At 36.0% G+C, this 13455-nt stretch overlaps 1 protein-coding gene across 1 annotated transcript; it reads right to left on the bottom strand.

Moving 5' to 3' along the window:
* Nucleotides 1–4293: 4293 nt before the first annotated feature.
* Nucleotides 4294–10392, bottom strand: LOC132046190 (putative disease resistance RPP13-like protein 1). The gene is given in 9 exon segments (XM_059436754.1): nucleotides 4294–5013; nucleotides 5221–5319; nucleotides 5466–5543; nucleotides 5733–5807; nucleotides 5898–6032; nucleotides 6129–7241; nucleotides 7243–7517; nucleotides 7520–8569; nucleotides 8571–10392. Coding segments are annotated over 4 exon segments (4122 nt in total). The 5' UTR covers nucleotides 10281–10392; the 3' UTR covers nucleotides 4294–5013; nucleotides 5221–5319; nucleotides 5466–5543; nucleotides 5733–5807; nucleotides 5898–6032; nucleotides 6129–6154.
* Between the last annotated feature and the right edge of the window lie 3063 nt (nucleotides 10393–13455).

Below are 13455 nucleotides of genomic sequence, written 5' to 3'. Positions count from 1 at the left end.
AATGAAAAAAAAGGAAATGGATACCATGCAATACATGAAACTTTGTATTAGATGAAATGTAAGGCATGCAAATTAGAGAAATGCTTTTGAATGGTCAACAGATTAGCGACGAATTATGAAAAGACCCAAGTAGTTACGGGCTGTTTCACGATAGATTAGTAATGAACTTTATTACTAATATCTAAGCACAAAATGTGATTATACTATCCTAAAACGCGTGACAAACATTACTCTAACCACTATCCTGACCGGATAAAATGCGTGATAAACATTACTCCAATCACTATCCTGGCTGAAAAATTAGCAACTAGGCAGAAACAACGTTGAGAAGTTATGCTCATTTCTCTCCTCAAAGTCTCCCCTGTTTCTTATACATTTTATGGTGCATTTACAGTTTTCTCTAAACCATTCACGTCCAGAAATTGAGATATCTCAATACAGAAAGTCCAATAATCATGTTGTCTTTTGCTTTCCATTGGCCAAGACGTATTTAGAGTTAAAAGGACGTCATTGTAATATGATAGGCAAATACCATAAGGCAAAGTATGCAACGAAGCGAGCCTAGGCCCAAAGCGATTGGAGCATTACAACCATCGTCCCGATGTCAATCCTCATGATAGTAAATACCACTAAAAAAATTAACAGCTTTGCCCTTCTCGACTTGAGCAAAGAGACCTTCGAAAACTTTTCCCTTCCCAGATTATCATTGAGCTTTGTCTAAATCCTAACAACGAAAAAGTAATACTATATTTTTCCTTATAATCTAACCATAATGTACAATTTGTTCTTTTGTGCTAACATTAGACAACTTTTTTCTCGTGTACCTTTGGGTGCATTAGAGCTGTATGTTCCTTTTACAGCAAGTCATGCTTCATCTCAAGGAAGCCAAAGTACATGGTTGTACGACTTGGAAATCACAACCTCATTACTCAAAGAAAACCAAACTGAAAGCAAATTAAAAAGAAACGTTAGAACTTTTCGCCATTTTACATATTACAATTACAGACCAGCGCACGTCGATATATTTTGCCTTACACAAATGATTCCTCTAGACAAGTAATTAAATATCATGGTTTTATTTGACTAAAAACGTGATTCCTAAACTTACTGCCAAGTGAAAAAGTTTCAAATTCAATATGTCATATCTGGCTCAAAAACAATTTTTTATGCTGAAGAACTTTAGAAGAAAAAAGTAGTGAAGGAAGCCAAGTCATCTCTGATATCACTGGCTTAACGATTAATCAGGAACTGAAGGCTTCTCCATTGTTCGACACTAGCATAGTTTTAGTGACATCATGATACATTTGTTTTAATGCCTAACTTTAATTCATTTCCGATGCAAATCAATACTGGTTTTCAAGTTCCAATATGCTATATGAGGCTGACCCGAAAAGGAAAGAAAAAAAAAATTAAATACAAGCTGCTGAAAAATGAAGTTGGAATGTGACAATTTAATATCCATTAAACTTTACTCTTTAAATTCGGAAAATGACAATGCACCAAAGATCAATGCATAAAGCTACTAAATGAAAATAAACTGTGTTTGAAAATCTACTTTCAGATTTTTTGATTTCCAAGCTTTATGTAGTCTTCTTACAAGGAATAGACAAAACGTACCTGATCCTGAAATAGAGATTTCATTTTTCCAAGCATTCTCGCTCGTCCTAGTGATTCCGCAAATTGATAACAACTCCTGCAATAATAAATGGATCAACGAACAGAAGCGAGCTAATAGACAAGCAAGGAGAAAGTTTCAAAAATAACTAGCAGGTTATCTAGAGAGCGAGTCGGGTTTCTAATAGCAAGAACTGCATCTTTAGATGAGTTCACCAACGATCCTTTTAGATGGGAACTAGAAATCTTAGTCCAGTCCTCACCTTTCTCAAGTGTAAACATGGTTCAAGCAATGGACGACATACATACATAGTTCAGAGATAGACAGAGCAATTAATGATTACCAAACGTAGAGGGATTAGGGAAGGCCTTTATCAGCAATGATAGCTTCCTGTTGTAAACTTCAACCATTAACTGAAAGAACCTCCCACAAGAAATGACATTGTATTTGTTGGCAAATCATTCTCAAAATTGAGCAAAAAGACTGATCATACTGTTGTCAGGTTCCTGACAAAGTAAAAGGAAAATAGAAAAGTTGTTTGTTAGTTTGCCTTAAAACCATTCTAGAAGATGATACTTCTCATAACATACATGCAAAACTCAAAAAAAGAACTGTCCTCCTTTATAAGACAAAACTGAAAAAGACTAAGCACTGGATGATGTAAATTTGCGGTGTACTATATATCTGCATATCATAAGTAAAACATATCTTTTTATGCTTATGATTCTGATGATCACAAAGATTTATGTGTTTTTAGTTTCCAGTGGAAATGAAACTTCAAGCACAAAGATGAATCATTCTTCTTTAATGAAGGGAAAAGAGATCATGCTGATCATGGTTTGGTTTAACTAGAAAAGAGTAAAATACTTACTGATCGATTAAGAGAGACTTCTGGCAAAATGTTTTCCATTCTGTCAAACTTTGACCTCTGATTTGTTATGATATTTTTGAAGAAAACCTGAAACTAGTGCAATTGAGTACTTATGCAGAGGAATGTACAGTCTTAATCTGGAAAAAATATCAGTCCTGATAGTTAAGAGAACTGGAAGATAAAATGACTAGTCTTTCTTCACTCACTTTGCTGATAGACCACAGTCGAGGTGATTGGCTATTCAATAGAGAATGTCAGCACAACTTTACTTTCACCAACCGAGCTAGCGTATATATAGTTACCAAAATACTGACAAACAAAGAAAAAATTGTTAAGTTGATATCCGAAAATCATACATAATAACTTATATATTGCTGATGCTTTTAGTTGTTAATTATTGGGAAGCAAACTTTTATATTTTTGATAGATAGGAAACAAAATTTGTGTCTCATATACCTTTGAATTCCTTTAGAGCTATGCATTCATGAGTGAGCATGTGCATAACTCTAAACCACCTCCTCCTTGCTCAACTCACTGAAAAACGGAAAGAACAAGAATTCATGAATTGCTATTGAGATGAAAGTCCAAGCAAACAAGAACCACAATCTTCAAGTAAGATGATGAGTGAGATATTTCACAAGAATACATGAATTGCTATTGAGATGAATTTCCAAAGATAATAAACATCCGGATGAATGGTAAAGGATTACTAGTTCAACAACGTAGCCCAGAATGGAGCTCATGATGGCCAAATAAAGAGGCAATTAAGATACAATATTTACTGGTATTAATGAACATTAGTATGTGACAGAAAAAAACTACAAAAAAAGACAAAAAGGTTTTATTAAGGATATCATGGGCCATACCACATTAAGTGACCATCAACCCAAATGCTGATGGTTAAAGCAGTCCTGAGTCAGTCCTCGCCTTTGCACAGACATATAGATGCATACGGACCGTTAGCAAAGTATGACTCCCAAGGCAGATGATGGTACAGAGATGGACACCACTTTACCTCAATCCGACACGATCTGGGTATGGGTCAGGAATAAGCACCAGATTTGGTCAATTCACCAAGTAGACATGGACTGCATCAATTACAAAGAAGTATAGGTTAGTCAGGTTTTTGACCAAATATTCGATCCTTATACACTCTTTATGGCAAAGAATATCATATGAATATATATATTTTCATCATTAAAAGATTTTACAAGTGTGATTAAGCTTAGAATTTGGCAATTAAAATATATATAAATTAAAAATTAAATTTTATGTATCTTTTTTGCCTATAACAGTGAAATGTTATTTAAATGTCAATATTGTATAGGTGTATAACAGTCATTCTCTATAACAGCCAAAAATTTTCGGACCCAACGATGTTATAGAGAGGTTTGACTGTATTTCAACGCAAATATGAGGATTTTATCACCTTTTTTGGTTTTTTTTTTTTTTTTTAACGGGGGGGGGGGGGGGGGGGTCATCCCGATCTGAAGATGATTCCTCGGCTTCACAGTGGCAATAAAGGCCTTGCGTTGCTTAAAGATTTAATGAAGGAAAAGAATTAACAAACAAGCAAAGGGAAGTAGACAAAAAGAAAAAGCTACTGGGGAAAAAGAACAACTTACACTTGTGAGAGCACCTTCATTGTAATCATTACTGGTATTTCTAATCGATCATTATGGTGGGAATACGAGCAATATTTGGCCAGTATTAGTCGTTTGAGCAATGGGCAGAAGGTAATAGATAGTGTAGAGAGAGAAGAAGGCATCTGTTTTACTGAAAGGGATTGGAGATTAGGGCAATCATAGATGGTCAGCTTAGAGAGGGAGGAGGGCAGCGCTGATTCTGGAATAGATTGGAGATTACGGCAAGCCTCAATGGATAGATGTTGAAGGGAAGTGAGGCGCAGAAAACCTTCGGTCGGTAGTGAATGGAGCTCATGATGGCCATATAATTTTAGCGCAGAGAGAGACGACGGAAGCCCTTCTTCCAGCAGTGACTGAATTTGAGGTACATTACCAGTATATAGATATTCAAGAGAGGTGAGGCTTTTGAGAACTTGGCTGCTTAATGTTTTCAGATCGGATATGTTAAGACTTCGAATAGAGCAAGGCAACTCCCAATTCTCATGAGCAAGAATCTCTTCGTCACTGCCATTGTGGTAGATCCGCAACTCTCTGAGACAGGGGAGTCTCTGTAAACGCCACTCCTTTCGGTTATTCACCAGTATCTTGCAATTGTTGATCCAAAGGACTTCTAAATTGAAGGGCAATCCTCCTGATGATGATCACACAGATTTGTGTCTTTTTAGTTTCTATTGGAAATGAAACCAAGCACTAAGATGAATCATTCTTCTTAATCAAGAGAAAAACGATCATGCTGATCATGGTTTGGTTTAACTAGAAAAGAGTAAAATACTAACGGTTCCATTAGGAGAGGTTGCAAAATGTTTACCCTTCTGTCAAACATTGCCCTCTGATTTGTTCTAATATTTTGGAAGAAAACCTGAAACAGTGCCAAGCCTCATCTTAGCTACCATCAAATCTATATACTGACCAATCCATATAAATAAAGAATTATTCAGAGCAATGTATAAACAGTTCAAGGCATAAGCATATATAACGTTACAATCAGCGATAACAAGAACCTATCTTAATCTGGAAAAAATATCAGTCCTGATAGTTAAGAGCGCTAATGACTAGTTTTTCTTCACCTACACTTTGCTGATAATCACAGTCGAGGTGATTGGCTATTCAACAGAGAATATCAGCACAACTTTACTTTCACCAACGGTGCCAAGAGCTATAATAGCTTATATGCCATTACCAAAATCCTGACAAATAAAGAAAAAAATTGTTAAGTTGATATCCGAAATTCATACATAATAACCTATATATTGCTGATGCTTTTAGTTGTTAATATTGGGAAGCAAACTTTTATATTTTTGATAGCAGGAAACAAACTTTGTATATCGTACACCTTTGAATTGAATTAGAGCTTTGCATTCAATAGTGAACATGTGCATTACTCTAAACCACCTCCTCCTTGCTCAACTCACTGAAAAATGGAAAGAACAAGAATATATGAATTGCTATTGAGATAAATTTCCAAAAAGACAATAAACATCCTGCTTACATATATGTGCATGGTAAAAAATTACTAGTTCATCAATATTACATTGTGTTATCAACTTTCTGGAGCAAATTATTTCAATTTCTACCTGTACCAGATTTCGTTTTTTATTACCTTTTTTTTTGTCATCTAAAATTAAATTCATCCCCGATCTGAAGATGATTCCTCGTCTTCGCAGTGCAATAGACGCTACAAAATTTAACAAAGGAAAAGAATTAACAAAAAACAAAGGGAAAGTAAACAAAAATAAAAAGCTTCTGAGGAAAAAGAATAACTTACATCTGTCGGAGCACCACTCGTTATAATCATCACAGGCATTCCCCATGGACGTATATGGTGGGAATATGAGCAATATTTGGCCAGTATTCCCCCTTCTCGAATTCTAGACGTTGTTTGAGCAATAGATGCTCTACGCTGCTCAACAAGATTTAACAAAGTTAAAGAATTAACAAAAAACCAAAGAGAAGTAAACAAAAATAAGAAGCTACTGGGGAAAAAGAATTAACTTACATGTGTGAGAGCATTCATTGTAATCATTACTGATATTCCTCATCGATCTGTATGGTGGGAATTTGAGCAATATTTTGCCAGTATTCTCCCTTGTCAAATTCTAGGAGTGGTTTGAGCAATGGGCAGTCGGAAATAAATAGTTTAGAGAGGGAAGAGGGCATCCCTTTTACTGGAAGGGATTGGAGATTAGGGCAATTATCGATGGTCAGCTCAGAGAGGGAGGAGGGCAGCGCTGATTCTGGAATAGATTGGAGATTAGGGCAATCCATGATGGTCAGCACAGAGAGGGAGGAGGGCAGCGCTGATTCTGGAATAGATTGGAGATTAGGGCAATTACCGATGGTCAACTCAGAAAGGGAGGAGGGCAGCGCTGATTCTGGAATAGATTGGAGATTAAGGCAATTATCGATGGTCAACTCAGAAAGGGAGGAGGGCAGCGCTGATTCTGGAATAGATTGGAGATTAGGGCAATCATAGATCTGTAGACGTTGAAGAGAAGTGAGGCGCAGAAGACCTTCCATCGGTAGTGAATGGAGTTCATGATGGCCACATAAATATAGATCAGAAAGAGATGAGGGAAGCCCTTCTTCCAGCAGTGACTGAATTTGAGGTAAATTATTAGTAGATAGATATTCAAGAGAGGTGAGGCTTTTGAGAACTTGGCTGCTTAATGTTTTCAGATTGACTACGTTAAGCCTTCGAATAGAGCAAGGCAACTCCCAATTCTCATCAACAAGAATCTCTTCATCGCTGCCATCATGGAAGATCGATAACTCTCTGAGACAGGGGAGTCTCTGTAAATGCCACTCCTTTCGGTTATTCACCAGTTTCTTGCAATAATGGATATGAAGGACTTCTAAATTGAAGGGCAATCCTCCTTCAGGAAAGGACTCTATTTCTGGACAATACAACAGTGTCAGTTCCTTAAGAGATGGAAGGAGTTCCTGCATACGTTCTGGCAGCCACTTCAGCTTCTCGCATTTGAAAATAAACAATGACGTCATCTGAGTCCCACATGTCACCGTAAGTCTTTCAATATTCCTACAATCCCTAATTTCGAGAGTTTCAGTAGGAATCAAAAGCCTTTTAAGGCTGTGAGATTCTCTACAAAATCTCTCTTGGGACCCACATGTATATATCATCTATAGAATCAATATCCAATCTCTCCAGAAACATCTCACCAACTGACGCCTCCAATTTCAGTTTCCCACAACCATATATCTTTATTGTCTTCAAGGTATTCGACAGAATGCTAATAGGTAAGGAGGTAAGAGACTGACAATTATGAATTTCTAATTCAACAATCTGCTTCATTCCCTGAAGTTGGGATGTAAACAGTTCAGCGTCATCAAAAAGAACTCCAACCTTGGAGAACCAAAACTCTAAACTTCTTTCAAATTTGAAAGTTGGATAGGTGTCTCCAAATTGAGTTCAGGACATTTTGAAATTGTCAATCTTGTTAGAGAACAAAGATTTTCAGGCAACTTCCCAATCAACTTGGGGCAATCTTCAATTGAAAGGTCCTGAAGTGCAGGGAACTCTCCATTCCCTAGTACATGCCACTGCTTCCACTCCGGCATAGCTACAAATACAAGCTTCTCAAGAGAGTTAAAAGGCTTTTTGGAGGACGAACTGCCATAGAATTCTTCAGTCACCTCTGTTATTCGATCCATCCCTCTAATGGTGAGGAATTTCAATGAAGGAAGTTGTCCTAGTGCTGGCAAGGAATCACAGACCTTGCAGTTTCTAAGAGACAATTCCACCAGCTTAAGAAACGAATGATCAGCAAGCCAGTTTGGAAATTTTGTACCTCTATATCCAGTGATTTGGAGTTCTTTAATGTTTGGACTTGGTTGTAGCTCATCAAGTATGTCTCTTTCTGTTTGTGAATTGTTGGCAATACTTTCACTCCACTTCAATGATAACTTCTCAACATGTTCCTTCTCCCTCATCTTTGCCTTCAGAGCTTCCCTTCTATCAACCACATTTTGCAACTCTAGAATTGATAGAGATCCATACAAGTTATGTAGTTCACCCAAATCTGCGATTCTCGAACCATTGCAGTCACCTAGAAGAAATTTAGCTCCCACTAGCACATGGAGGCTTTTCAACTTGCTCAGATGTAGCGGCATCTTCAAGCGAGAAGTGCCGCTAATGTCAATGTGATGCAAGTTGATTAGCTTTTCCATCTGCAGAGGTAACTCCTCAAGATAACTACAATTTGACAGGAGAAGTGTCTCTAAGTTATACAGTACACAAGTTGAATCTGGCAACCTCTTAATCTTTGTCTGAGAAAGGTCCAAAAATCTTAGGAGCTTTAATTTGATAAACAAGACACTCGGCAACTCGTTAATCTTATAATGAGACAGTGATAGTGCCCTTAAGGATCTTAGTGTTGGCAATATGTTATGCAGCACCCTCTTGCTTAGAAAAAATGATCTATAAGATCGAAAAGCTTATCGGAAGCAATGTCCTCAGCTGCTCCAATTTGAAGAGTGGTTTCAATTTCTCAAAGTCACCATATCCCATTGAATATGATAGGTGTCGACTTTTTTCCAACATATGAGATCCTTGACTCTCTTCCAACCTGATACAAAGTTTTGAAGATGCAATTTGGGCTAAATCATTGACAAGGTCATGCATTAAGAATTTCTCTTGGTCCCCTTGAGAAGAATTTGGGACCCTTTCGAATAATGATCTTGATCTCAACTCGAGAAAGTATCGGTTGCCTAAATCTTCAATTGTTTCATCTTTCTGCAACTCCCGTAGTAGACCATTAGCATTCCACAGTTCAATGACTTGTTCTTTGCAAAATGGATAATCTTTGGGAAATATAGCACAATAGGAAAAGCATTGCTTTAAATGTGCGGAAAGATCATTGTAGCTCAACTTCAATGCTGCTAATATGTCATTGTTTGGAAGTTCCCATATTTCACTTCTCAAAATATGTTTCCACTCTTTAACCTCTGATTTGGAGCGTAACATGCCAGCGAGTGTCTTTAGAGCTAAGGGCAATCCATTGCACTTAGCTGCAATTTGTTTCCCTACCTCTTCAAGTTCTGGATGCTCCTTAGGATCTATGTTTCGAAATGCATGTCTTTTGAATAAAGACCAAGAGTCTTCACTAGACAAAATGTCCATGCTAACTTCCTCATCATCCATCATCGAGGCAACTCTTCTATTACGTGTCGTCACAATGATCTTACTTCCTATTTTTCCTTGTACAAAAAGCTTTCTCAACTTATCCCAGTCATTATAGTTATCATTCCACACATCATCAAGGACAACTAGAAATCTATTTCCAGTTAGCCTTCCCTTCAATTTGACCTGTAGCTTATTAAGATTATTATCATCCTTTAAGTCAAATGAGCCAATCTCCTGAAGTAACTCTTTTGTTATTCTTAAAGCATCATACGACTCAGACACACAAACCCAAGCTTTCAAATCAAAATGTTTTTCCACCTTCTTATCATTGTAAACTGCTTGAGCAAGTGTTGTCTTGCCAACGCCCCCCATGCCAACAATGGGGACTACAGTCAGATTTTTTCCATTTGCATCTTCAGACAGTAAACGGCCAACCAATTTCTCTATTTCATCCTGCCTACCAAAGATATCAGATTCATCAACCAAAGAAGTTGAAGGTGTCCTAGTTTCTTGTTTAGTCGAAACAAAATGTTCCTTCAAGCCAAGGTGACCAATTTGCTCTTGCAACCCCTTCAACGTTTCAATGGTGCCTTCCAACTTCTTCCTTATGTTACGAAAAAATTCATCACTTAGGCCCAAGTGAAGGTCACTTACCTGCAAGTTGCTTATTCCTTCAGCAATATTTTGATGCTGACCTTCCACCTTAAGCCTCAAAGCTTCATAATTGACTTCTTCTATTAAGTTTTCAGCACCGTCCACAGCATCTCGAAGCTCGTTAAGCCACTGGCTCACACATGGATCTGATGCTTGCTTATTCTCTGCATCACTTAGAACAACTTGAAGGCCACGCAAAGTCATCCTCAGCTTCCCAAAGAGCTGAACACCATCCTTATTCTTCTGAAACATCTTGAGCAGCTCACCCTGAGGAGCAAGCCTATCAAAGAGAACATTCAAAGCTGAAGAGACAAATGCACCACCAACTGCTAAGCCAATGTCTAAGCCAGCCATTTCTGAAATCTGCAAAGCAAAACAAGGAACCACAAAATGATTTTAAGAATTTTGACAAGATTAATGTTTCTATCTTAGAATAATCTCTACAAAGATCTTTATTTTACCTGTTGAATGAATAATGTTTCTATCTTAGAATAATCTTGCATTTTACCTGTTGAATGAAGAAATTTCCAAAGGGATCAGTGATTTCTCTCTCTCTCTTTTGCTAGTCTGTCTTGTAATGGTACAACAGTGTTTTCTAGTATTAGTAGTTAGCAAAAAGACAAAGACTTCATAATGGAGTCTGATTTCTTTCATTATTCATTACTATCTCAATTGAATAATTGAAGAAAGAGAGGAAGGGTAATTAGGGTGTAGAAAGAAGGCCCCAGGTGAGGAACAAAACTGATAAATTTCTCCACAGCTCATTATAGTGCTCAAAAGGACTGCCATTATCATGAATATGTTTAGTCTACATTCTTTGGAAAAAAAATCATTCTTGAAAAGAGTATTGCTGAAGTTTATATTTAACAACTTGTCTTGGGAAGTCCGTACTGAGCCCGAGCCCAAAATCAAGACAGAAAATTTCACAATAATTTAAATTAAAAAATAGATAATTTGATACATAAGTAAATATAGTCGGATGTATTTAAAATATTTTTACAAAAAAAAAAAAAACTGACTATAAGTGTAGTCGACCATTTAGTTTTGTTTTTCTTCACAATGGTTCAGAACAAATTCTACTCACTTCGTTTCTATTTAAGTATTTTAGTTTGACTATGCATGAGATTTAGTTTGACCAAGATTGCCCTAACTACCAATAATTAAATGAGGGGTGGTGAAGTTTCATATATCATTTCATTTTCTATAGCTTAGTGAAATTAATTAACTTTTATATCAAGTGAGCCCAAACAAGTCATGTCATTAAGGGTAAAATTGAGATGTTAATTTTAAATAACAAACTTTTTGACCTTGACAAAATCACTAATTACATACTACTATATAATTAGCGTATTCCTATTTTTTTTTCTCGAGCCGAGAGTCTATCGGAAACAGCCTCCCTACCCATAAAGGTAGGGGTAAGGTCTGCGCACATCCTACATTCCCCAGACTCCATTTGTGGGAATTCACTGGGTATGTTGTTGTTGTTGTTACATATTACTATATAACTAAAGTAATGCAATTCAAAATAACTTCTATGGAACTAATTAACATTATCGATATGCCTTCATTTGCCATTTTTAAGTTAACTATCGTTCTTAATTACTCTTTTTAGATTTTACCCATTATTTTTTTCTATTTGACAAAGTTGGATAGTTATTATGATTTTAGTTACGGTTTATTTGAAAAGTTTATTTTGAGCGATTAAAAGCACCTTCACTACTTTAGCAAAAACTCGCAGGAATAACGGGTGATTGTTTTAGGAGAAAACTAATTTTTATTTAAGTCTTTCTATAGCTACTACTAGAAACCCAATGTAATCCCACAAGTGGGAGTGTGGGGAGGTTAGAGTGTACGCAGACCTTACCCCTCTATTAAGAAGGTCTCCTGTTTCTGATAGACCCTCAGTTCAAAGAATCTCTAGCTACTACCAAAAATGAAATCAATCAAAATCTAACACAACAACTAACTAAAATCACCCAAGGGTGTTGCTTAGAGGTCAATGAAGTACGTTGGGGACCCAACGGAGGCGAAAACACAAAATTTATCAAAGTACATGCGAGCTAGTACGAACACCACGGTTATGAAAAGAAATGTAAGAACTAACTAAAAGTACCCTAAAACTAAACACTAAAGTTCAAAATAAAAGCATAGGAAAAAACAAAAGTAATAACAAAACAATACAAGTCATGTTTCTATGATACAATACATTATTTTTTAACAAATAATTTTACCTCTTTTGAAGATAAACCCCAAATTTGACAAAGCTTCCAAAACTTCAATTTCACCAAATATCAACCCAATAAAACTTTGATATAAACCACCTTTTTTGTTTTTTGGTTTCTCATCCGATGTCTGGTATCCGCATTGGAGCCCGACTATTCCTGATTCGCGGCTCGTAAGGTCCATTCGGAAGAAGTGTTTCCTATATTTTTTCATACCCAAAGCTCGAAATCGAGACATCTGATTAAGGGAGGAGCATGATATACACCTTTGAATATGCTATAAGTGCTAGTTGATTTGTCTTTTTTTTTTTTTTTTTTTTTTTTTTTTTGAGATATTGAAGCTTTTGGATCTGGGAAGGTTGTATCGCCTGTAAAAAAGTACCATTTTAGGCGGGAACTCAAATGGTCACATGCAATAACAATAATAGATTATTTGTACTACTAATGTTGCCAAACTTAATTAATTTTACTGCTTAAAAAAATATTACATTCTCCGTTTAAAAATATTTGTTTGGTTTTAATTTGATACAAAGTTTAAGAAAGTAAAGAAGGTTATTGAATCTTGTGGCTTTAAATTAAAAATGTGTAGGATGTACCAAAATGTCCTTTAATGTTGTGATCTTAAACATGTCATGTGGAAAGTTGAAATTAAAGAGTTGTCAAAAAAAGAAGGTGACGTTCCTTTTTAAACGGACTAAAAAGGAAAGTAAGATAAATAAATTGAAACGGATGGAGTAATATTATTATCACTTTGGTGATCAATAATAATCGAAAAATATAATTTTTGATGGACTTCTTTTCTATTTTTTCATTTTTTTTAACAACCCTTTAAAAAAATAAACAAATAGAAATGGATAATACATAAACAGGTCCTCAAACTTAGTCTCAGCTAGCAAGTATGCCCTTCAACTTTGGGTGTGCACAAGTAGGCACCTGAATTTGTCTCCACTTTGTCATGTGAACACTCCAACTTACAAAATAATCATCTAGACACCTCTAAATTTTATGTGTCACATCAACATTTGTGTTACGTGTTCAACTTTATACAAGTTGAAGTGTCTACTTGTGCACACTCAAAGTTGAAGGACATACTTGCCACTGAGGCTAAGTTTGAGAGCATGTTTATATATTATGCCAATAGAGATTCACCATGAACTCTTGACCATATTATTATTATTTTACATAATTTCTTTCACAACTTTATCAAGATAGAGTTCAAAGTTAAGGTTATTAACTATTTGAATTACTGTTAGTGTATATAAGTTAAATACAAAGCAAAATAATGACCAATCTTATTAACATTACTT

This window comes from Lycium ferocissimum, unplaced genomic scaffold, assembly GCF_029784015.1.
Source record: "Lycium ferocissimum isolate CSIRO_LF1 unplaced genomic scaffold, AGI_CSIRO_Lferr_CH_V1 ctg9785, whole genome shotgun sequence".
Taxonomy (NCBI): domain Eukaryota; kingdom Viridiplantae; phylum Streptophyta; class Magnoliopsida; order Solanales; family Solanaceae; genus Lycium; species Lycium ferocissimum.
The sequence above is the reverse complement of the archived record's forward strand: the minus strand, read 5'-3'. Positions and strand labels throughout refer to the sequence as shown.